At 44.8% G+C, this 26,231-nt stretch overlaps 1 protein-coding gene across 1 annotated transcript in view; it reads right to left on the reverse strand.

Annotated features, from left to right (window-relative positions):
• Positions 1-26,231, reverse strand: part of LOC119437320 (cytochrome P450 3A6-like) — a 134,707-nt gene that overhangs the window by 46,730 nt on the left and 61,746 nt on the right. Inside the window, exons 5-7 of the mRNA XM_037704374.2 lie at positions 19,619-19,744; positions 12,333-12,570; positions 1,055-1,185 (exon numbers count right to left, since the gene is read on the reverse strand). Of these exons, the coding sequence (XP_037560302.1) occupies positions 1,055-1,185; positions 12,333-12,570; positions 19,619-19,744 (495 nt within the window). The remainder of the gene's footprint in view (positions 1-1,054; positions 1,186-12,332; positions 12,571-19,618; positions 19,745-26,231) is intronic.

The following is a 26,231-nucleotide window of genomic DNA, read 5'->3' on the forward strand; positions in this document are numbered from 1 at the left end:
CTGTATAAATAATTATAAATAAATTAAGGCCATCAAATTGTCCGATAGCAGCATTCGAACACAGGACGTCTAGTACAGATGCTCGATATTGGAACCATTACGCCACGGACGCACGCATCGAGAAGCGACACATAACGGCCTTACGAATTTCTCGCGGGAAAGCGAGCGCATTGATCGACGCTTGACGCGTTTCGATTTCGCCACCTCGGAGGCTGAACTGCTGCAATCAGTATAGTATTATATGATATGCATAGGGTCTTCTGCGTTTATACAAGTATATACAGATTGCGTAGAAACTTAGCTCAATGAAGGCAGATAGAGCAAAATAAACATATCCGCAAGAACATCTGAAACCAAAAGCACGACGATCGGACAAATCCATGATTGTGCTAACCATGATTGGTGGGGGAACGATCGCAGCACCAGTCGAATTCCCTCTGGTAATTATCGCAAGAAACTCTATGGCCCAACCTATTGTTAAATTATGGCAGTCTTTGTCTCAAGGGTATACAGTATAAGCCTCATAAGAAATGATTCCAAAGAATGCAACGCACGATGTCACAGTTCCTATCTCCAGGGACTATAGTTTCTGCCCCAGTATTATTTTCTTTTATCTTTAGTTTGTCGGAAAGCTGCCCGTGCTGGTCATGGTCGTCTCTAAATTCACCGGCCATGATATGAATCCGCCAATACGCGATCCTCGATACAACTGATGGCAGATTCGATGCCGTTATGTATAAGACCACAACTGAATGGCAGTCGCCGCTAATTTTTTTGCTTTACAGTGAGCGACATTCTGTTTGTCTTTGAAACGAAGGCGTTGCTATAACCACTGACGCTTTAATTAATGTGATTCCTGAGTTTTTCAATCCCGGCAGCCAATTGATACGAATTCGGGTGGTTTTCTTGCTATCGGCACCGAACGCACCCGTTTCACAAGCAACTTAGCAGGCGGTTTGTGACCATACCACATAACAAGCTTTTCTGTCACGGGTCACCTTTCCCCCTTCCCAATTTTTAACAAGAGGCGCAAAACAAGAGGTGTATCACAAACCGCTGGATTTTTACGACGGTATTGGATGATCTCTTCCGCCTTCTTGGTCATGTCTGCAATGGGGTTGGCGTAAAGTAGGCTGAGGAGCTTCACAGGCAATTTCAAAAGCCAAGGCCAGTGGTAGCAGTTCTCTGAAACATGACATACAACATTTCTTGACGGCAACGTAATTCACGACATTAATGCTTCTTATGGACATTTAGTTAGGAAATTTGCAGGCGCAAGTTGGAATACGCTAGCGCAAGACAGGGGTAAATGGAGATCGCAGGGAGAGGCCTTCGTCCTGCAGTGGACATAAAATATAGGCTGATGATGATGATGATGATGAATGCTTCTTAAGGACATTTAGATTTATTTAAGATACTCCTGAAGCCAATGAAAGGCCTGTTAATCATATATGCGGCCTCCGCTTGGGCTCACACAATGGCAATATTCTAAAACATACTCCATGTCGCGAAAGCCGTTATTGGAGCTTATGCAAAACGTATTTCTGAGAGCAACACATACTGCATGACTTGGTCGCCTTCAGTACACAGTTTCTAACCCTAAATACGGCCGGTAGGCTTCTTTATTAATTTAGAAAGTATTATCAAGCCTACAATTTTTTTTTATTTTTAATTAGCATGCTTTGTCTACTTCAGGCACTTTGAGCCTATCTATCTATCTATCTATCTATCTATCTATCTATCTATCTAGCCAGCCAGCCAGCTAGCTAGCTAGCTATCTAGCCTCTTACGCCGACACAGTGGCAAAAAAGTTTTCTACACTCCAAGAAAAATGCCGGGGAAAACTGCAGCAACTGGCCTGTTATTCCTAAAAAGGGCGCTTTCGACCCTCAAAGGACTAACTGCAGGAGCGTGAGTGTCGTGTGCAAATTTTGGGGAGTAAGTGTTTAGTCCCTGGTCGAAAAGAGAGCAACGGCAGGACGAACGGCAACAGTTAGTCCCCATGCGCTTCACTATTTTCTTCTGTGTCGTGGAATAGAGCGCCGAAAACGGTATTGTCTATAAATCATGAATATTTTGAAGCTCGCGCACTGTCTATTGAACTACATTCAAAGCAGCACTTTGTCTCTTCGTGAGAAAATTGTGTGAAATTTAAAATCTAGAGTGCGAAGGAACCATGCAAGGTCATGTACATGCCATAAGCGAACGATACACACTAAACGCGCAAGTCATTGATGGACTGCCACATGTTCTTGGTCAATAGTACCCAAGTTCCTTTCGTTCCAAGGAGATTAGAAACCTAAAAGAAGCGATATGTAGCTCAAACTGGGCACGCTAAGCGACAGGTAAGTTCGCCTTATCTGTCGTCTTGCGTGCCCCGTATGCGCTCGCTACACGTACGTACATCGCGTCTCATCGCGTAATCGGGCCGCTTTCTTTTTGCAGTCGCATGGTTGCAAGTACACGCAGCGTTCTCTCCCCGCATAGCATACACAAAATGCCGAGTCTCTTGCATTGCCACATCTGCATTTCGATGCTTAACCTTGTCTCAGTATGCTGTCTCGCCAAGCGAGCTGCCGTGGTGTATATGGGTCGGGTACCTGACTTGTGAGCGCGAGGACGTTAGTTCGAGTCCTACTTTGGAGCGCTTTTTTCTTTGCCACCTCAATAGCTTTTTTGTTATCAGCGTTTAAATGGCTAATTTCGTCAATTCCATCCTTGCTGAGCATCGGAAAAAATTACCGTTACTCCCTTGAGGGGCATCGGAAAAGAGCAACTGTTAGTCCCCTTCATGGAGTAACCACATGGGGAGTAACAGTTCATCCTCTCGCAGTTACTCCCCATTAGGACGAATGGTTGTGGAAGGTCAGTTACTCCCGAAAAGGACTAACCTCGATACCCCATTTCGTCCTTTTTTTCTTAGAGTGTACCAGCCTGGGCCGCTAGGTATGTGCTCGCGGTCATGATGCCGTCGTGGTCGTGCAGTCGTCGTCATTCAAGCTTTGTCATCCGACTCTCATCATGCCGGTGTCTTCAAGCCATCGTCTTCGTACACTCGTCGTCATCTCATTGTCCTCATGTCTTCCTCGTCACTCTGCCGTCGTTGTACCATCGTCATCTCATTGACGTCATGTCGTCGTCGTCATACCACCGTTATCGTTCCATCAATGTAATTTCTTTGTTATTCCAACGTCGTCACTATTTTGGCGCCATACAGCAGTAGTCGTCATGCCGCCATGCTGATGGGCAACCTAGGCAAGCGAGTTCCTTAGCAAAGCGGGACGATACCTCCTCATGTGCCTACGTAGACGAAGCAACGGAAGTCTCAGAGTGACCACAACGTACGCTACATAAACGTGACTGCAGAAATAGTGTGTCGCTACGTAACTCGAACGCTAATCCAACTACCATCGACAGTCTTCTGCCGTAATTTGTTTCTGAAAATTTATTTCCCGTTGTAGTCCGCACTCATTTCGACTCCGTGGAGTTGTAGAGCATGCACCCAAAGCACGGCACACTGGGGCGTGTTTTCTTATCTTCTTCTTATTTTTTTGCATTACACCCTAGCCATCTAAATACAGGCGCTATGACCGGGAATCGAAACCAAAGTGCCGCCGTTTTATTAATTACCGAGTTCGTTCTTGCACCTTTACCGCATTGTTTCCACGCTGTTCAAAGTACGTTCAACGCCAGCTGCTTCGTTCATTTCGCGCAAAAGAGCAGCTTGGATCGATACCGCAGAAGGCGATTCTGCGGACGCCATTTTCGCGAAGGACGAAGCACTATCCACGAGGAAGCCCTCTGCGGCGCTGTGGTTGTGCTGACTGTTGCACATATAAATTTCGCCATTGTCAAATCAATCGTTTGTACATTTTAAACGTAAATGATCTATATATGGCAGTGTTGGAACGATTTATTTTGTTCTTTGAAAGTTTTCACTTGAGGAAGGGGAGAGCTCCATTTTCAGTATCAAAAAGCTTGAATAATGATTTTACTAGAAAAGTAGAAAAATTCGCGCAACAAGGCCGCAGCTACGACCGGCTGAGATGCTTCCAAGTAAACAGCTGCCGAGGAAACCACTTGTCGAGGCCATTTAGCCACGCAACGTGTTCCGAACTATGGCACTAAATCTCGCTGGTCAATGTTGCAGACGGTGTACAGCGTTTCAGAGGCCAGGACAGTCGGTCTCGGGCCGAATCCCGGCTGTGGCGGTCGCACACACACACACACACACACACACACACACACACACATATATATATATATATATATAGATATATATATATATTGGTGTGCAATTTCATTGTGTACTCATTGGTGTACAATTTCCAATGAGCTGAAAAGTGTCAATGAGAAAATTGTAGAGCAACATGAAAAACTTTTGATACACGATTTCTTTTGCTCAATCGGTGCTACTTAAAAGTGTTTTTCCGAGCGTGAAAGAAGGTCGCAAATACACGCAAGCGAGATGGAGAGCGAGAGAGGAAAGGCGGGGAGGTTGACCAATAGAGAGTTTCCGGTTTGCTACCCTACACTGAGGTGGGGGATGTAGGGGTTGGAAAGCGTGCAAAGAGAGAGAGAGAGAAAAAAAAAAAAAATAAAAAACACAGGCATAGGTAACAGAAAAGGCGTTCCGATCGCAGACGTTCACACAGGCCTGTCGATTTCAGGAAGCGCAGGAGCGCTTGCACGGCCTTCTGATGCCATGTTGCGTCGCGTCGATGTTGCAGAATTCTTTCTTCCAAAAAAGGCGGGTCGTCCAAATGGTTCAGCATGACGGAAAGCGATTGTCTCTGCACACTGTATTGTGGGCCCTGACAAAGAACATGACGAATGATTTCCGCGTCCTCACAATTGCCACACGCTGCGCTGTCGGCCATCTCTATATGCGGAACGCGTAGGCATTGGTAAACGCGACGCCCAACCATAGCCTACACAGAAAGGTCGTGTCTCTTCCGGGAACTCTTGGTGGAAGTCGATGGCTTAGTTAAGGTTAGATCCAAGGTGTATAATTGGGCGTGCAAAAAATGTGGTTTATTCCACTCTGATAAAGTGCACTGGCGTGCAATAGGCGGATCATCCTTGCACCATCTGTCCTAGACAGCGGGATCGATAGGCGGTTGTCTTCTTCATGAGATGAACGAGCTGCTTCATCGGCACGTTCATTGCCAATGATTCAACAGTGACTTGGTAGCCACTGAAAGATGATTCCATGTCCTTTCTCAGTCATGTGGTGCATGGCCCCTGTGATTTCGAACACCAACTGTTTCTGCGGACCGGCCATAAGGCTGGCAATGAACTCTGCAGTACCGTCTTCGAGTGGCTTAAAACAGACCATTTGTGTGGTGGCTCGTCATTAATGAAGTGTAGTGCGGCTCTAAGCGCTGCGAGTTCTACTGCCGTCGACGTTGTCAAGTGGATGTTTTCATCTTGATAGTGGTGGCTTCTTCTGGAATGACGATAGGTGTAGTAGAGCTGTTCTGCAAGATGGAGCCGTCGGTGTATCATCATCATCAGCCTATATTTTATGTCCACTGCAGGACGGAGGCCTCTCCCTGCGATCTCCAATTACCCCTGTCTTGCGCTAGCGTATTCCAACTTGCGCCTGCAAATTTCCTAACTTCATCATCCCATCTGGTTTTCTGCCGACCTCGACTGCGCTTCCTTCTCTTGGTATCCATTCTGTAACCCTAATGGTCCACCGGTTATCCATCCTACGCATTACATGGCCTGCCCAGCTCCATTTCTTCCGCTTAATGTCAACTAGAATATCGGCTATCCCCGTTTGTTCTCTGATCCACACCGCTCTCGTCCTGTCTCTTAACGTTAGTCCTAAGATTTTTCGTTCCATCGCTCTTTGTGCGGTCCTTAACTTGTTCTCGAGCTTCTTTGTTAACCTCCAAGTCGGTGTATATGTGGGTGTAATTCCGATACTTTTCATATAATAGGAGTAAGGTAAGCTGTTTAAGAGCCGGCGATGACATATCTACTTTTTTCCCGGACGCCAGGTATTGTCAGGTTGATGGTTGGCTGAATGAGGCACCAAGGAGGTGTGGAAGGTCTTGCGGCAGGTGTGAAGCAAGATGGTATAACCTCACGATGTGCGGATACCATTCAGCAGAACGATGCGCGTGGTCTCTCCAGAGGTACACAGGCTAGATGGTGGCAAGGAGTCCGTGCAAGTTGCCTTACGTGCACTCTTAGTGCTTCAACGGCGATGTGGGTCTTGATGATGCAATAGTTGCCGCCGTTGACGCACTTCGAGGAAGATTTAGACAACTCTGGAGCGCCTGGGCCTGCACACTTTGTATAGTACGTAGGCTTGTATTACTTTACTTACGTTAATCAATGCTGGCAAGCTGTGCCGCAAGAAGCCGAGAAAAATTACTCTATATAGTCGAAGCATAGCGCTTGTCAACATTCCCCAGGTCTTTCCAGCGAAGAACTTCAAAAGGTGACAGATGCCTGTCAACCGCTTTTTCATGGACACTACATGGGGGCTCCATGAGATGTCCCTGTCAATAATGGCACCCAAGAATTTGCATGACCGTGCAATTGGTATCATCTACCCATTGATTATTACACTGTAGTGCGTCATAGGCTTACGCGTAAATGCCACAAGTGCACATTTATCAGATGAAATCTCCAGGCCTTGATTTCGGAGGTAGTATGTAGTCTGAGTGGCAGCATTTGTAACCTGGCGCGCATCTGTAAGCTTGTCACTCCGGACGCCCAAATGCATATGTCGTCCGCGTACATTGATAATTTAACTGCGCTTGGAAGGTGATCAAAGAGACCAATCAACGTAAGGTTAAACAACGTAGGGTTCAGTACGCCACCGTGGGGGACGCCACAGTAGGTGTAATGTAAAGAAATGCGGCCGTCCTCGGTGCGCACAAAGAAAGATCGCATAGAAAGATAGATAGCTATGTATCCATCGGAACATCCGACCACCGCGGCGAGGGTGGCTTCATGTGTAACGTTGTCACACGCCCCTTTGACGTCGAGGAGAACAAAGAAGCGCACAGACGTTTACACCCTTTTTCTTGCTGAACGTAGGTAACCTGGTCGACGACAATATCAATCGACGAGCGGCCATGTCGGAATCCTGCCATGGCATGTGGGTAGGCGTTGTGGTATTCCAAGTACCACTCCAGGCGTCCGAGGATCATCTTCTCCATCACTTTCCCACACAGCTCGCCAATGCAATCGGACGATATGATGAAAGCTCCAACGGATACTTTCCACGTTTCAGTAACGTAACAACGCGACTAGCCTTCCAGCTGGGGGGAATTGTGCCAGCTCACCAGGACTCATTATAGATTTCAAGAAAAACACTCCTCGCTCGCTTATCCAGATGACAGAGAGCTCTGTAAGAAATTTCGTCAGGTCCAGGTGATTACGTGCGTCTGTAGAAAGCTAGCGTCGCCTTCAGTTTATGGATTGAAAATTGTATATCCATGCCGGGTCATGTGGTGGCGGGAAGCTGATGGAACGTGATAAGTTGTTGGAAGCTGTGAGTTGCCCGGATAGTCTGGCACATAAGTCTTCTGCGATATCAATATCGCCTGTCTTATCAATATGTCCTGTCTTCTTCTGCCACCGTCCGCGTCTTCTCGCGCTTATACAAGGAATATGGTGCCGTACCAACTTGCCCAACTATCCATCCTTTCGCAGTATATCAATATCTGGTCGTTGTTGGAAGAAGACCAGAGCCTTGAATAGAGACTGCTGTACGGGTGGTGTCCTGAGCCCTCGCACCGTCCTCCATAAGTGCGATAGGGGCTTGCGAGGGTCTAGTGATTCAAGAAAACAGTCCAGCTTGTGATTCTAGCTTATCTAACCAGCGCTGGATCTTCTATTGTAGGCGTCTCGTAGTCCGTAGATCGTCCATTGAATTCGTGCATTGGTATCTACGTTCGGCACGTCACCGGATTGCTCGAAGCCGCTATAATTCTATATCAAATTCAGTGAATTTCGAAGACCACATTAGAGTACGCGAACTGTCTTGCACTGTGCTCTTGAATATGTCTTCCAAATTATATAATAAATTACCTTGACATTGGTCTTCTACTACAGACTAGAATTTGGGCTAGTCCACTCTTCGGATGGTACCACTTGACATCAAAGAGGACAGTCCTCTGATCTTGACATACGTGAAAATATGGTCACTCTCGCGTGTTTCAATGTCCGTAAACCATCCTGTACACCTGACGACACTTCGTGAGACGAAGGCCAAGTCAAGACAGCTGCTGTATGTGGAGCCGCGTAAAATGTAGTACTGCCGTCATTTAAAACCCAGAGTTCGCTGTTGGAGGCGAATGATAACAATGCTCTGCCATTCACGTTGATTTTTGTACTTCCACAGATTGCATGATGAGTGTTGAAGTCCCCGATGATAATCCATGGATCAGGAGACGTTGACAGGATGTCTCGTAATCTTTTAGAGTCAAATATACTTGATGGTGATAGGTACGCACCCACAACAGTGACGGTAAGTCTTTTCTTCTTTACTATTAAGCATACGTATTGGTTATCGTCATGAGGTGGCACATGCTGAAGAATGTAAGTGAGGTCACGGCGAATAAACAGCATAACGCTGCTTTTTTTCCCACTACTTGATGACATAAATGATTCATAGCCGGATAGCCTGATGGAGTTTTATAAGTTCGGCTCGCAAATGATGATGATGGGAAACCTGTTGACACACATGAACTGTCAGAAATCAGCGATGCGCGTTCGGATTTCTAGGGCATTTCACTGGAAGATTGCTGCTTTTCGGACCTCCTCCCGAAGAGATAGTTGCTGGTGAGCCATGATTTACTCAAGGGCTGCCAGCGCCGGACTTTGTGTGCCCAGTACTTGCAGTGTACTTTTGAATGACGCTGTGTGCATGTTGTTCAGCAACACGCGAATGACATTCATTAAGCATCGCAGTAGAGATACCACTTGCTGATCTGTATGTCGCACCTCATCCGATGGAGCAGCTTGCTGTACTAGATGCGGCACTTGATGTTCCACTATAGGGCGTGTACTTGGAAGCGGGGGCCGTTCATTTGTAGGGAGACGTTTCGTAGTTTTCGGCAGTCCAGCGTCAGCGTTTGCTGCGCTGGGAACTGCAGGTGACCTTGTTATTTGAAGAGGTGACGCATTTTTCGAAGCTGTCAGTCTTACGTGAGGACCATCGGCGGCGGCGGCGTCTACGTCACACTGTTTCAGCGGCCTCCTTGTGGGTTGAACTGTCGCTAATGATTTGTTTGAGCAAAGAACATTCCTTCCTAATCTTCGAGCAGTCTTTCGAAGAAGCACTGTGAGCGGCTTGACAGTTAGGGCACTTCAAAACAGTCACACAACAGTTTTGTTCTGAGTGGGGCTCGGCGCACTTCCACTCTGCCAACAACCGCGCTCGTCGCTCGCTCGCACCGTCTCTTATCTCCACACGGCTCTGACCTTTATGCACCGCGTGCATTCGCCGCTGAGTTTCCGTTGAAGCGATAGACCGCACGTACCTTCGCCGCTGCGGCGTATCCGCTTGCTGCCAGAGTTTTGACGGTCGTTGTCTGCAGTCATTCAGTGTGATATATTCATGTTTGTTTGTGCGCGCTCACACCACGCTTGTTCATTCAGTTAGTAATAGTCAGGCCACATTTTCCAACGCACGCTACACATGCAATGCTGCCCGGATCGGCAGTGCAGCGCTAGAGGTGTGTCCCTTCGCACGCGCTGTCCACGGGAAGCGCTTCTCATCAACACCACCGTTTCACACGCGCCTTCTCGTCGTCATCGAGTCTCTCTTCATGTCGGTCTACTTACGCCGCAGCACACCTGCTTACTTAATCAGCTCATGTTTACTACAATTCATATTGCTACCAAAGCCGCTCACCTTACTTCGTATGACATTGCTGTGTTGCTATCGCATTCATTGCTTCTCCCTTAGGGCGAAACTGTGACATTTTTTAGGGTGAACGAACTTGACACCGAAGATGTATTGACGATCCTTCCCTTGGCTTTACGGTGCAAGACAGATTCAAATCCGTCTTGCGATGACTTGTCAGCCGATGCGGAGTACAGCTCAGTGTCCTCGCGGTCACTAGATGTATTTTCGCGCTTCCTCGAAGCGTTTCCCGTTGATGAACCGGGACCGGACGGGGCCTCGGGATTTTGCACTTCCATCACCGCGAGATGTGGGGCGGGAGGACCCACAAAACCATTGAAAACTGCAGAAAATCAGAAAGACGGGCAGGTTGTGTTCCACAAAACAAGCACCCAATACACGCAAAGTGCCACGAGTGGCCAGTCGCGCGCAATTTAGCGTGTATTTGCGGGCCTCTTTCAATCTCGGAAAAGCTGTTTGATATATCACGTATTGAGCAGCAGAAAGCTGCAGTATCGGGAGTTTTTAATGTTGCTCTACAATTTTCTCATTGACACTTTGCATCTAATTATATTATTGGAGAAGTTGTAAATAATTAGGACTAATTATGTAATTAGTCGAAATTCTACAAATGAGCGGAGTATCTCCAAGCGACGGCAAATAATATCACCTTGATTTTGTCTAGCTACATGGCATTTGCATATTTTTAAATCTTGGTGCATGATAATTAGGACACCCTGCATATATATATATATATATATATATATATATATTCATGACTGAAATATTCACAAGTTTATCAACAAAAATACTATTATACTCGCGGTCAACTTTCTGTGGCAATGAAGGGAAAGCTGCGGGCGCGTGGCAGCTGCTTATGTGTTACCGCGCCAAGTAGTCCGGCAGCGTTTGAGAGTGCTTTTGGTTGCTCGGAACAGACGCTGAATCGGCGCAGCTTCCACGGCAGCGGCTGTGCGTTTGCGCAGACGCGGAACGGGAAAAGCCACAAGATAAGCAAACTTTTACGCTCAGTGGTGTGTTCTGTCTTATTTAACTGTTGCGAATAAGGTGTTTATGTTTTCTCTTCTCCAGCCTAAACTAGCGTGGATTTAAACGCGGGACTCTCTTCAGAAGTGCTCCCACTTGTGGGCGTTTTGCCTCCGTAGCATTCCCTTCAATGCCACAGAAAGTTGTCCGCGAGTATAGTTTACTAGCGTTTCGCCTGGTGGCCCGGCCTTCATCAGAGTGAACGGGACTACAAAACACGTTCGTTTCCAAAGTGTCGGAAAAAGAAGAAGCCCATGGGAAGGTTATGTGGCTCCAAACAAAGTGCTATTATTAACTTTACCTTTATTATTATTATCTTTAGTAATCATATCATAAGAAGCCAACAAACCATGACACCAAGGACAACATAGGGGAAATTACTTGTACTTACTGAATGAATTAAAGAATTGATAAATTAATGCAAATGAAAATAGGTGAAAAAACAAAATCTAACCTTTTATTAATCGTTGCTTTCCGTCTCAGGTTGCACGCATTATTAAATTTTAATCATATTTCATTGCACAAATGAACTGTCACATGTACCTCTTAATCTGGTGCAACTCTTGCATCGGTGAAGTTCAGTTTCGCAGAATGCTCAAATCTACTACTCTATGATCTTAGCGCTCTGTCAGCGATACGTTGCAGTTTTTATATACAGCAGGAAGTTTATGCACAAATAATCCTGGCATGGTAGAGTTTCCGGTACACACACTTGTTTTACGCATAAAGAGTAAATTAACCGCACCTGACTGTTTGTGACGTCCACAACGCATGGCGATCGCAGCGGCTGCTTTGCAACGAGTTACAAAATCACATACGCACGCAAGGAAGTAACAAACAAATAATCCGCCGTGGTCGCGTAGTGGCTTTGGTGTTGGGCTACTAAGCACGAGGTCGCGGGATGAAATCCCGACCACAGCGGTCGCATTTCAATGGGGGCGAAATGCGAAAACACCCGTGTACTTAAATTTAGGTGCACGTTAAAGAACCCCAGGTGGTGCAAATTATTCCGGCGTCCCCCCCTACGGCGTGCCTTATAATCAGGTCATGGTTTTAGCACGTAAAACCCCATAATCTATTCAGGAAACAAGCAAATAAAAAACTTGCAACACCTGGTCACTGTACACAATGAAATTTTATCAGTAGGCCTTTTTATGAACCATTTCGGCAAAATAAAAATAATGCACAATCACAGTGGGCATCAGCATGCAGAATCTCTCATTTCTTTCATTTCTTTACTACCGTTCGACTCATCTTTGCATGTGGCTTTCTCTGAACATCTTACTTTTTGAAGCTTAGCTCTTTACTGCGGTTTACGATTGAGAGTGACGTAAGATTTGCTCCATGTGAAAGCTGCAGTGCATTCCAGAGCACCTGACAATGAGATTCGATTAACTTGGGCGTCACTTACGGCCAAGGTTATAAAGGAATCCAGAGTTGAGGTTCGGTAGGATGGCGAGGGCATTCTTAAAGAGCGGGTATTCGGGATTCCGTTGTACATTTGTGTCTATACCATACGCCGCCTTGCCGATGACGTCGAAGGTCAACCTCTCGCAAAGGCTGTTTATGTCCGCCTCGACACCCTTGTCAGCGTGCTCACCTAAGACATCGATAAACTGCTGCTGGGCGTGCAGCAGCGAGGGCATCACCTGCGGGCAGAAAATGGTGGGTATTACCTGTGCGTCAGTCGTAACTTGGGTTATTAGTGCAATGTCCAGAGCTGGCCACCCACATGTAGAATAGCCACCTTGAACACCATGGTCGGTGATGGCACGTGGCTAAGACAACATATCGATGTGCATAATTATAGATACCCATCCTGAATTACACAAGTTAAACAAGACCTTTCACTTGAGCCATTAATTACTCGTTGTATCATTGCTCTTTTAAAAGCATTCCACAAATTTAGTCACTCCAGTATGACATCCACTGTACACCTTAATCTCACTTATCGAACTTCACGCTGACTGCATAACAACTTTAGTTTATCTCACGTGTAAGTTGATACTGAAGCATTTAACTTATCGACTCTTACACGATCTAACCATTTGTAGAATGACCTTCTGGATAACATTGTATCATAGCGAGACCATGCAAAGTTCTGCGATTATGTAAAAAAATATATATGCTCTAAAATCTGATGTTTTGCACTTGCCACATTCACCATCGCCCTTGCCCATAGCGCTGTTGCCGATATGTCCATGTGTTCTTCTTTTTTACGGGCAAGCGATCATTTGTCAATTGTTTTAGAGCGAAGCTGTTGGCCTCTACTTGGTGGGGATTTTTCCTTGGCTCGTTCTGTGCTCGCTCAAAAAACATTACCACCACCTAGCGGCCACGGCCACTCAGACAGATATCAAACAGCAAGCTGGAACAGGGCTTTGTCTTTTATTTCCCGCGTAGCACAATTATGTATTCTCGTATATTCGAATTACAATCCGAAGCTGCCATGTCTGCGGTTTGTGTGTAAGTCATACTTTACGAATTCTCTGACGCATTTTACTTTGAGAAACTCAATTAGTTAATTAGGGCACTTGCGTTCGGCGGAGTGCCTAGGAGAATGAGGATGTATGCTGCACCTCCGCACACGTGCGTGCGCGCGTAACATACGCAGGTACACAATGTATCTGTCCGTGATGCGTGGGCGCTCTGCGGCAGCGCGCGCTGCCACCGTAATCGACATTAGGGCAAACACTTGCTATCCAAACACAGTACAACAGGCAAACACTGTTTATACACAGTACCGCCATCTAGCGGCCGTGGCCACTCAGACAGACCTCAAATGGCAGCTGGCAGACTGCTTTGTATTTGAGTTCCCGCTTAACAGAAATTTGTTTTCTCGTACATTAGAATTAAATTCCGAAGCTGCAGGTTGGGTGTAAGTAGTACTTTACCAATTGTCTAACGTAATTTACTTCGTAAAATTCTGTTAGTTCAATAAGACCCTTGCGCTTTGCGGAGTGCCTACAAGAATGAGGATGTATGCTGCACTACGGCACACGTGCGTGCGCGCCTGATGTAGGTCGTGTGTGGTGGTGGTATTTGTCTAACATCGGGAACAGCTTCGCTGTAAATCCACGTTCACAGGGTGGAAAGGAAGCGTTTTTTTTTCTCCGTTGCGCTGTTTCCTTTAAGCTAAAATTGCATTTTTGGTTCATTTTTTCATTTAAATATTTGTTTTATAGCTATATGAATTATATGACGTGTTTCGTGAGACGCATTTCCAGGCGCATTTCTGCTATCGCCGTCGTTGTGAGGTTCCCTATAAAGTCTACGACCGCGCTCCGTGTGCTCTTTGTGCGTGTGAAAACGTGCGATGGTGAATTGGCTGCTCGCGCCCGCCAGGCAGCAAGGCTCCAGGGGGAGGGTAGGAAGTGGGGATGACGCGTACCACGCCGCGCGCTCCCGCACGGGCGGCTGTATCTTGAAAGCCATCTGCTGCGGGGGCAGAGTCCTTCCTCCCTCAGCTGTGTTTTGGCGGCTTAGTTCGCGTTGGTGCGAGCAGCGGGACGAAGGTCAATTCGCTCGCTGCTGCTGCCGTGCTTACTCACTACAATGTTTTGACAGCGAGTTTCCGTGGTCATCGAGTGAGATGCATTCATGTTTGCTTGTGTGGGCGTGACACCATGCTTGTTAAATTAGTATGCCTATCTTCACAAGTTTATGCGGCTGATAAAACTATTATCCTTACGTCGTACAGCTTTCCACTAGTCCGCTATCGCAATAGATGCTTCGATTTTCGGGCGAAACTGCGATTTTTTTTTCAATTTTGAATGCTATTGCTATTTCCTTGGTATTTCCTTGGTCTCTTGTCAAGTTCTTGGGTTCCTTCGCATATTTTTGCACTAATAGACGTTTTACTTTGTTAAGCTGCTCATGTATTTTGATCTTTAGGTATGTATTTACTGTACTGCCCCCCTTGCACAATGCCTCACAAGGGCTCTACAAGGTCATCATCTTAATCATCAGCCTATATTTATGTCCACTGCAGAACGAACGCATCTCCCTGCGATCTCCAATTACCCCTGTCTTGCGCTAGCTGATTCCCATTTGTGCCAGCAAATTTTCTAACTTCTTCAACTCACCTAGTTTTCTGGCGTCCTCGACTGCACTTCCCTTCTCTTGGTATCCATTCTGTAACTCTAATGCTCCACCGGTTATCCATCCTACGCATTACATGGCCTGCCCAGCTCCACTTTTCCCGCTTATTGTGAACTAGAATATCAGCTATCCCCGTTTGTTCTCTAATCCGCACCGCTCTCTTCCTGTCTCTTAACGTTAGGCCTAACATTTTTCGTTCCATCGCTCTTTGCGCGGTCCTTAACTTGTTCTCGAGCTTCTTTGTTAACCTCCAAGTTTCTGCCCCATATGTTAGCGCCGGTAGAATGCAATGATTGCACACTTTTCTTTACAACGACAGTGAGAAGTTCCGAGTCAGGATTTGGCAATGCCTGCTGTATGCACACCAACCCAATTTTATTCTTTTGTAAATTTCTTTCTCATGATCAGGGCCCCCTGTGGTAATTGACCTAGATAAACGTACTCCTTCACAGACTCTAGAGGCAGACTGGCACCCGCCGTGGTTGCTCAGTGGCTATGGTGTTGGGCTGCTGAGCACGAGGTCGCGGGATCGAATCCCGGCCACGGCGGCCTCATTTCGATGGTGGCGAAATGCGAAAACACCCGTGTACTTAGATTTAGGAGCACGTTAAAGAACCCCAGGTGGTCCAAATTTCCGGAGTCCCCCACTACGGCATGCCTCATAATCAGATCGGGGTTTTGGCACGTCAAACCCCATAATTAATTTTTATTTTTGAGGCTGACTGGCGATTATAATTATTAGGTAATTATAAATAAATATCAGCATCGCCAGAAAGAATTTCGCAGATCGGTGCCGTATCAGACTGAAGCAACACCCTGCCTCGACAACGCTGCAGTGTCACATTTCCCCGCCATGTCCAGCGTAATTATTTTTAATGTGTTTTACTTCGAGCGTGAGAAATAGGCAAATAACCACGCAATTACACGCCCTCGTGCCGCGACCTAAACGATCCCAAAAGTAATTTGAAAGAATTTACTGTGCTCCAAGCCTCCCCCGACAACCAGCCAGAAGTGACAAGCAGTTGGTCTTAGTGTTGGCTTCTGCTAATGGCGATTGTTTTTCCAATGTGACGATCGCAGCCTACGCGCTGAGCAGCGTCATGGAATCGCGATGGAGTGCTTGGGATGCCAGAAAAAAATATTTTTATTCGAAAACAAACAAACCTCAAAAGATTGAAAAAAGCACTGGGCGACCCATCGACCGAGTTGTCACGGTACAATGCGCGACCGTAGCGCCGAAAGTTCTGTTGGCTGCCGAAAGTTAGCTGCCGAAAGTAATGTTGACGTGCATCAACGACCGTAGCCACCTTTGTTGCATGCGAGCCGTAACCGAGGTGGTTGCCCAGTGAGGCAATGATAGGAGTTAGTTCCTTCAAATCACACTTGAAGTGAAGGTACAAGATCTACAATAAGTGCACAACAATAATAATGCAAACAGTTCGCTCACGACATTGCTTTTTCAGTAGGGCGAGGTTTTCGTACTGACGTCATTTGCACAAATTTTTCTGAAGATTCTGGAACCGTAGTTATTCTTACCTACTCTAAAGTATAATTTAGAGTAATGAAACCTTATTGCTTTCGTTTACGATATTGTACTAAGTGTTCGCAGCATGTGAACCTGAACGCCACATGTTACTCATTCCTTACAGTGTCCGCTGCGGTCACTGAAGGGTTGGTCCTTGGCTGATTATTGTTTTGAACTTAAGTGAATGACTTAGCTCCGTATCATGTGTTCCAGCAATCGGGCCTTAGATTGATGAGTAAGTTTATTAGGAAATAAATCAATTTAGTGAGAATACCCAGCACCTTATTCATTCGTTGCTTTAATTGGAGCTTCACGCGCTGTGTCAAAGAAATTATAATGAATTTAGCGAAACTGCTGCTATGTTATTGCGAGCACAGTACCTCCATCATCAAAAATATTTTTTTTTCAATGGTTTACAGGAAATCGCGGGTTTCCAACCCAAATGTGGGAATATTGCCTTTAAACCAATTAATCGTGACCTGAACAAATATGTAGCGCTTGCGCTTGAGCATCAAAAGAACTCGGATGCAAGGGGTGCAGTACGTTACTTTATGCCCCCCCCCCCCAGAAACTAAGAAAGAGATGCAAACAATAGGAATTTATCACTAACGGTGCAACGACTGTTGCTCCACAAGTTGCGTGACGTTGCCAAAATAGAAGCAGTTCTAAAGTGCGCTGATTTATTCCATTTTCGCTATGGTGACGGTTTCTCGCCTTCTTCTATTATGTTCCTCAAGCTTAACCGCACTTTCCGGAAACCGGGAAATAAAAGCATGAAAATATTAAGCAGCATAACCAATTCCTCATCTCGTTTATCATGGAAAACCTGCATAAATTTCGCTAAACTCTTTTGCACGCACAGTTGCCAGGCCGGATACTAAGGTCCGGTTAAGGTCCGGATACTTTGAAATAGCTCCTTTCCACAAGGACAGCCACTTTAGTATCACAACCGGAAGGATTCGTTCATCTCATGTTAAGTGAAATTCTTATATCCACACCGTTATTTTTTAATATTAAGTTTTACGTGCGAAAAGCATATGATTATAATGGACGCTGTATTGGGGGACTCCGAAATAATTTTGAACATCTGGGGTTCTTGAAATCCGCCTAAAGCACGGAACACGGGCGTTATTGCACTTCAGGTTCATCGAAATGTGGCCGCCGCGACCGGGATTTCCTCCCGCGACCTCGTGTTTGGCAGCGCAACGCCAAAGCGACTACGTCACCACGGCGGGTAGCCACACTGGTTGCTGCTCCATCTAGTAACTTATGATTGTTTTACGTCATCGTCCGTGGTATAGTTCACTGCATGTGGTGTTGCGCTGGTGAAATCTAGATCGCCTGTTTGATCCATTCCGATGGGGGCAGAATGCAAAAAAAAAACACTCATGTAATTAGATTTAGGTACACGTTAAAGAACTCCAGGTTGTCAAAAGAATACTGTAGTGCCCAACTATACGGCGTGCCTCATATTATATCGTGTCTTGAGCATGTAAAACCCAAGATTTTAATTATTTTGTGGCACTTTACTTCTTTTCGATTACGCTTCCTTAGTTTTAACTTTCAATACTTCTTTTTTTGTTCATATGTTGTATCAGGCACACACCTTTGTTGTTTCCTTTCTCTTCGTTTAACACAATGCTACAGCTGCTTCATAGCTGACCTCTAATTTCGGATACAATAATTCAAAACAAATTTAAAAATTTATTTATTTATTTCTTTGTACAAAATACTCCTAAAGACCCTCGCAACCGAGGGTATTACATGGGGGGGGGGGGGTATACAGGGAATATAAGAAATACAACGACAAAAGGAACACATGTGACACTATACTAACAAGTGAGAATTTCGTTATACAGTCATAACACTGTACAACACTATACAAATTAATAACACCTATACAACCTTCAAACAAATGTATTCAAATAAACAGCAAGAATCATCATAGAATTATAAGGAATAAAACAAAATCCCAATGCACATATAGATAACATTTTACACAAGGATTACGCTTTAGTACTGGCAGACATTAGATTTCAAAATTGATCATGATCTGTGGTAGTAGCAACACGTGGAGGCAAAGCGTTCCAGTTATAGTGCGTGGAACAAATGAATGTGCGTAGTTAAATTAACGACATGACAAGCGATTGACTTTGAAAGGATGGTCGCGTTGAGTGAGTGATGATACAATTTATGAAAAAGTGATAAACGTGGAATTTTACGGCGGAAAGATAGTTCTTCAAAGCCAGCACGTTTCTTCAATGCTGTGATGCTGGTATGAAGTGAATAATCAGAGTAGATGAAACGAACAGCGCGGTTCTGCAGTGATTCAATGCTATTTATTAAATATGCTTGATTGGGTTCCCAAATTGCCGAAGCATATTCGATTTTAGGTCGCATTAGAGTGGTATAAGCACGTGATAGGAGGTGGGAAGGAGCATGGTTCAAGTTGTGTTTTAAAAGACCCAATGACCGATTAACGGATGCAACAGTAAGGTTAATATGATGGTTCCATGTTAAGTCGGAGTGAATGTGAACACAAAGGTACTACGTATAAGTGGTTACCATATCAACTGGATTATTATTTAAGGTATATGCGGTTAGAATACGGGTCTTACGGTTAGTGAAAGACATAGATTTTGTTTTAGAAAGGTTAAGCTGCCTGAGCCAGGTAGAGCACCATGCTGTTACGGAGTCAAGGTCATGCTGTAGGGCAAGGCGATCATCATTAGGATAAATTTTATGGTAAATTACACAATCGTCAACGAGAAGTTTGATTTCGGTCAGATTTGGAATAAAATTTACTTTAAGAAAGTGATCGAACAACGAAATCGGTTTTGCAATGTCATTTGTCTATCCTGCTCATTATATGACATCCTCTTTCTCACTTTTAAATTTGACGTTCGGCAATGCCTGTTGAGGACTACATTTCTCCTTGAAACTCAGATTAACTTGAAGGGCAATGTTGAATGATTTGTGTATATATTTAAACAATATTATGCTGTATGACTAAAAACAACAAAACAAACGAACGTTAGCCGCTCTAAAAAGCAGAGAGCGCACTCCCATACCGCTTTTAGCTTGGCGGTAGTGAAGAAAGGCGACATGCTTGCCCGCGAGGTCCTCCACGTCTCGCCCTTGGAGAGCACAATGTACCTCGAGAAGACGGGGTCCATCTCGTAGATGTGCATCATGCGCTGAGGCAAAACGAATAACACGACGTTGGTTGCATGTATATTATATGCTGTAAATGCATGTGTTTGGAAAATACAACCATTATTGAGGTTTAAAAGGGTGCTGAACCACCGCTCAAACTAGGTGAAAAAACGCATTCCGCGGATAGCCTACGCGGCCGGGAACATCTCAGCCGCTCATTTTGCACTCTTGCGCGGCGCGTAGGGTTCAGAAGCGGAGCGCGGAGTCACCTTATTCTCAAACGCTTCCAGTTACTTTTTTGCTTCAATGCATAAAACAGCGTTTTTTTAAGAAGTAACTGGAACGCCAGTGGACGCCTTGAAAATTATCTCGAAACTGGTGCAGTTCTGAGAATCCGTTCCAAGTGGATACGCTTTGCGAACTCATCGGTTATAATTCGTAGATTCAAATATCTGCCGTACAGTAATTAATTATACCATTTATCAGCGTAATTCTTGCAAATCAGTTCTGCCGAATCCCGCAAGGTGGAAGAAGTATCATAAAAGGAAAAGTTTGTTATCCACCCGAATGTAGCATGAATCGCAATTATGTTATTTATTTAGTCATGCATTTTTATTTCTCGTAGAAATAATGGCCGCCTCTTCGAATAATTGAGATCAAGGGTTAGAATTGCGCAATCTGCCACAGGCATTTTTTTTTAATTTTTGACCTTCTAAAAAAATAATACCCGGTAAAGCGTTCAGCGTCTATACTCCATCTCAGAAGTTGTTCGCAGCACGGTGGAAGCTGCAAGACTCTTTACCCAATAGGTAGGCCGAATGCCCCTCGTTGTGTTCGAGATGTGTTCATCCGCGCCGCGCCGTTCGGTCACCGGCTTCTGAATTCGTGGCATACGACGTGCATGCGCAAAGTTCTCAACACGTCACGTATCGCTGTAATGTATCACGCACCGAGCAGCAACAAAACTTTCTACTGTCGCAATTACTGAAACAGTTACGCCCGGAACTGTATTCTGCTGGGCAAGGATATTGCCTCTGTACACCTTGGACCTTCGGCAGTACTGCAAAGGAGTTGTGAGAAGGAGTCGAGCGCCATGCTGCGGCGGAACCTTTCCACAACCTACCTACATCTCCCCTCTTGCTTCTTAACTCTCTTTACTCTTCCCCTCTCCCCCACCCCTTGATGCTGAACCGTGCTTCCTTATGGGTATCGGAAGGTAGCATCATCGTCCTTTCTGTGTACCACTGTATATAGTCGAGCGCTAGTGCGCACTTACTGCGGTCTGCAGCATGCGTATCGTATTGAGCTTCGTTTTGAGTTCTACAAAGTGAACAATGTGGATTTGCCTACAATCCGTGCAGGACAAAGCCGGTCCCCACGTCGTAGTACTGTCAGGCTGGAGCACGCGAACTTGCATTCCAACCCTACATGTAATGCATTTGACAATAGCATATGACACTAGCGCGCGGCCACACGTAGCTGCGTCTGTTGCGTAGCGTAAATACCGTGGCCGCCGCTGGGTGCCGCTACGAGGCTGCTCGCCGCAACGCCGTAAGCGGGGTACTCTGTCGCCCGCCGCGGTCCTCGGAGGACGTTGAGGGCGAATGGGGAAGGTAAATACTGCGCTCGGAGCAATTACGCTCGCACTAAGTCTTTTTGAAAATTTATTTCTGTTACGCATTCTTAAGAACAGCATACATATTCATGTGGTGTCCTTGAGGCTTCGAAGAAATGTACTTCAGGGCCCCTTTAAACGAGTGATTTCGCATTCCTAAAGCAAGGCACTGTAGGGCTGGTTCCACTAAAGTAGGTGCCAACAGAGACAAGCTACCTTCTGCTGCTTTCTCCACCGATAAGTTATTCACAACATCACTCTCGCATATAGCATCCACTCTACCACTACAACATACTTGTGCGCAATGCTATCTTGAAATGACTTAGCATTGTGCTGTAGACCGCTTATTCGGCTCAACTCGACATTGTGCCCCGTGTTTTAGCAAAAAAAAAAAAAAATACAAGCATGCTCTCCGTAGACTGCACTAAGACAGAAATGAAATGGAGGCTCGGATTGGACGCATTCTTCTGAGGAACGTGAGCTGCTAATATTAAAGCCAGTAGAGGTTCAAGGGCCCTATGCGCCTATTTCTCAGCCATCGCTATAATATTCGTGCCTAATGGTTCGAGCATGTGGCAACGGCTTTTAAAAAAGTTCCGATGAAAGAAGATGACGTCCTTTACACTGCTTCCTCACAGGACTTCAGATGTTACCGCCACAAAATTGACGTGACGGCTTTACGAGACTCTGGATACTCTGGGACATCTTCACTGAAATGTAGTTGTTATTTCCTGTTACACATTCCGTGCTTATATCTGGCTTATCAGCCTATCCTTGCCTTCAAAATGAAATCAAATTAAAGCAAATTCGTTTCACATCCAATGCATGATGTATGCGGCACAGACGTATTTGGCTTGACCGGGGTCTGCGCCCTTTTCAAAATTGTCTAAAAGTAAAGAAAACAAGAATTAGCAACCGCAATCAGACATTGTTAGATAGCATTGTACAGTGGCATGAGGGGAATCTAAATATACGCAATGAAAAATGGTGGTTCGAGCATTGTAATACAGGGGCAATCATCATTGTTGCAGAACTGTAGGGAATGAAGTAAGTAATCAGAAACCAAATGAATTTAACAAGGACGGTAAGGAGTGGGAGAGTAGCTCTGTTCCATAATATATGCATGCGCGGGGTATGAACGAGGTCGCATTATGACGAGTGTTGTATTTTTTTATGTTCTTGCATAAACTGGATAGGTGCTCAATGTAAGGTACCGTTCCAGGAGTAATTCATTGAATAACAAGTTACGGGACAAACTTGAAGTTTCTTTCAAAGGGGTTCAGTGTGTGCGTCATAGGCCGACTTGCTAATAGCATGCACATCCTTTTTCTGTAGTAGAGAAAGTTTAGTAATGTTTGACCCTGTAGTGTTTCCCCAGACAAGGTGACAGTAGTTTAGGTGTGAAAGAAAGAGAGAGTTATATACTAATAATTTGACGGGAGTGGGTAGAGAAGAGCGTACGTTCGAAAGGGCACCCACGACGCCTGCAAGTTTACCGCTGAGCATATCAATATAATACAATATAATGTTTATTCCAGGTTAAATCTCCATAAAAAATGACGCCAATGCATTTCACTGAGGAGGTTACATCCACAGTTGAGTTTCCAATAGTTATACGGTCAGTAATATTAGCCCTAGAATTTTTAGGCTGAACTAGAATGGCTTTCGTTTTGTTCGGGTTAATGGTTAATGAGTTTCCTTGACACCGTGTATTAAGCTTATTTATTGCTGAATTTGCGCAACTAACCAGTTCACTACAGCTAGCAGACCTAATTAATAAGGTGGTATCGTCGGCATAAATATATTTAGCCGCTGAATTAATGCTTGTTATGTCGTTAATATAAACATTAAATAATAGCGGCCCGAGAATGCTCCCCTGAGGCGCCCCACTTGTTACTAATTTAAGATCTGGTGTATGATTTCCTATTACAACCACTTTACATTGGTACTCCTGATAGCTCTTTATTATACTTAAAAATTGGCCTCTAACCCCATGGGTTTCCTGTGAGTGTTTCATAGATAATACGATCGAAGGCCTTGGAGAAGTCTATGAACACCCCTAGTGTTAATAACTTTTGTTCATATGCGTTAAGTATGAACTCTTTTTTAGGCTAAGAGTGCCTGTTCCGTCGAACGTCCTTTCGTGAAGCCAAATTGATCGTCGGTAATGATGTGAAGTTTTTCACAACACGAAAGCATTCTAACGTTAATCAATTTTTCAATACATTTAGAAAAGACCGGTAGGATCGATATAGGTCTGTAATTGAATAATAGGTTCTTATAACCATCTTTAAAAATAACAGTAACTTTCGCTACTTGTAGTGTTTTCTGAAATGTACCATTTAAAAAAGCGAGGTTAAAAACATGCTGTAATACCGGGGGAGATAATATATGTGACATACATAGCAGGGCTAATTTGCAAGCCATCAATATCAGTGCTTCTACTTTTCCGAAAATTTATCAATGACTTATCTCCTGAGCACTGGTGGGTGTTAGAAATGCACTGACAGGATTATTAGATGTAAGATGGCCTAAGCTAGCAGGATGATGAGGGCTGTTAATAAGAGAAGTGAAGTAATCATTAAACGAATTTGCTAATAATGAACCTGACATTGGTGTGCCATTTAGATTTATTTGATGAGACTGCTGCGCATTCCGCTTTACTCTCCCTAGCGCACCATTTAGCCTTTGCCAGACGATGTCGTTACGTTTCATTATCTGTGGATTAAATATATTATGCATATAATTCTTTTTAGCCTCTCTGAGGGCATGTGTTAATTTGTTTATGAAAGATTTAAAATTCTGAAAGTCATTTACATCTCTTGTTTGCAAAAATTTTCTATACAGTCTATCTTTTTGTGTTATTTGAGATAGAAGGCTCTTTGTGATCCAAGGTTTTCGTACTTTTCTGTTGCGTGTTTTCGTTTTATTCGGAAAATGTTTGATGTAAGTGGATTTAAACAGATGCGAAAAGCAGTTATAGGCCAAACAAGGTTCAATCTCATTGTATATTTCCGACTAGTCTATGTTCAGCTCATCGCTTCAAAATTGGTCTAGTGAAATCGGATTGATATGCTGAAATGAGATTGGCTCTTCTTTATTGGATAAGCGACATGGTTTATGTGGGTCAGTGGTAAGAAAGATTGGGAAGTGATCACTGATGTGTACGCCAATTACGCCCGAAAGCAAACTGGAAGTGGGGTTGTTTGTGATAAAAAGGTCGAGCAACGTCTCATTGTTATTTTGGACACGAGTGGGCTCAATTATAGGGTTATTGGAAGCATTTGACTCTAACACCATTAGGAAATCACGCTTTGTCGGTGATGCGTGTAGTAAGTTTATGTTCATATCACCCTCTATAGCTAGCTTTGATCCAGTTTCGTTTGCCCAGCTAATAAAATTTTCCGGGGATGCAAGGAATGCCGCTGTATTACCATTTCGGGGACGATATAAAACAGAGAAAACGTTGTCACCGTTTGAGACCGTTAGGATTTCAATATCATCAGTCATTTCAGTGTAGTCAGGAACGATATTCAATTCCAATGAATTCCTTGCCGTGAGTAATACACCACCCCCTTTTTTCACTGCTAGGTTTAAGTAATGTGTGGTGTAACCAGCAGCCTTAAGTACTTCGTAATAATTTTGGTACCAGGGGCACTATAACGTAAAATTATTCCAAACTGTTTCGATTACAATTTCTGCAATCAGCCTCCACGATTGGTCGAAACATTTTCGGGCCACTCCCAATTTCGCCTGTCTGTCACGCGACGTCACGAAAACCATGATAGCTCCCCATCTGATATAACGTGTACACACTGAATATGCATGATTAAACCTCACAAAAGAAAAATCATCATTCCCGATTCGACGCCTTTTCACCATTAGCCCTCTGCTATTGGTCCAATGTTTTGACCAATAGCAGACTGCACCGTTCTGAAAGGAATATAAGATGGCTGCCCGCCGATCCCTCAGGCCCTCGCTAGTCGCACCTGCCGGTGAGCATGTATTTATTTGCGCATGATAAACCTTTATGCGTGGCAGAAAAACGTTTTCGAGCCCTTTCGGCATGCATATGACATCTCTCTGCCAACTCTTCCTTGCTGAGGATCCGTTTTAGCGGCATTCTTATCCTTCTGTTACACGCCGCCGTGATTTTCGACCAGCCATCGCAAGCTAAGTAAGGCGAAGCGGACCAATCGGAGAAGCCGGCACCACCCTCTTCATGCGGTTATCTATTTTCACTGTGCTGGCTCGGCCCCATCGAAACCCTCTCCACTAGAGCGCGCTCCTCGCCTCTTGTCAGGCAATTAGATAAGAAAACCACTGAGTGTAGATAATGGTATTGGTTTTGAAAGCAAACAAAGGTGACCTATAAACGAGGAGAGTGTTTGATTGGGTTGTTCAGACAACGCTGCGGGTCACCGCCCGATGCCTGCGTCAGTGGTTACGTAAATTTCACATCAGGAGTTTGGAATCAAAACAGCTTCCAATAATTTTACATTATAGCGCCCCATATCCACATCATATGTGAAGCTAAAACGTGAAAATAAAGCATGCAAGTCGTCTTCTTTGTTCCGCGCGGACTGTGCGTTTAGATGAATAAAAGTTAAGCTAGACTTCATTGTTTTGTGTAATGCGCATACATCTATCGGAGTTAGGAATTTACCCGCCTTGCCCATGTATGCCATTCCACTGTGATGCATCAGGCACTATTATAATACTGTAGAAGTGGAATTGATGCAGGTGTCCGCGTTTTTGGCAGGGCGTCGTAACTGGTAGAGGCGATGCGTTCACTTTCGTTATTTGCATACTTTATATTCTTCACCGCGAGTACGCATAAAGGTCGATGCCTTGTTTTCTTCCTGTAGTATAAAGGGCAGGCCGTATACGTATATTTTTCTACTCTTCTGCAT

Source organism: Dermacentor silvarum, chromosome 1 (assembly GCF_013339745.2).
Source record: "Dermacentor silvarum isolate Dsil-2018 chromosome 1, BIME_Dsil_1.4, whole genome shotgun sequence".
Lineage (NCBI taxonomy): Eukaryota > Metazoa > Arthropoda > Arachnida > Ixodida > Ixodidae > Dermacentor > Dermacentor silvarum.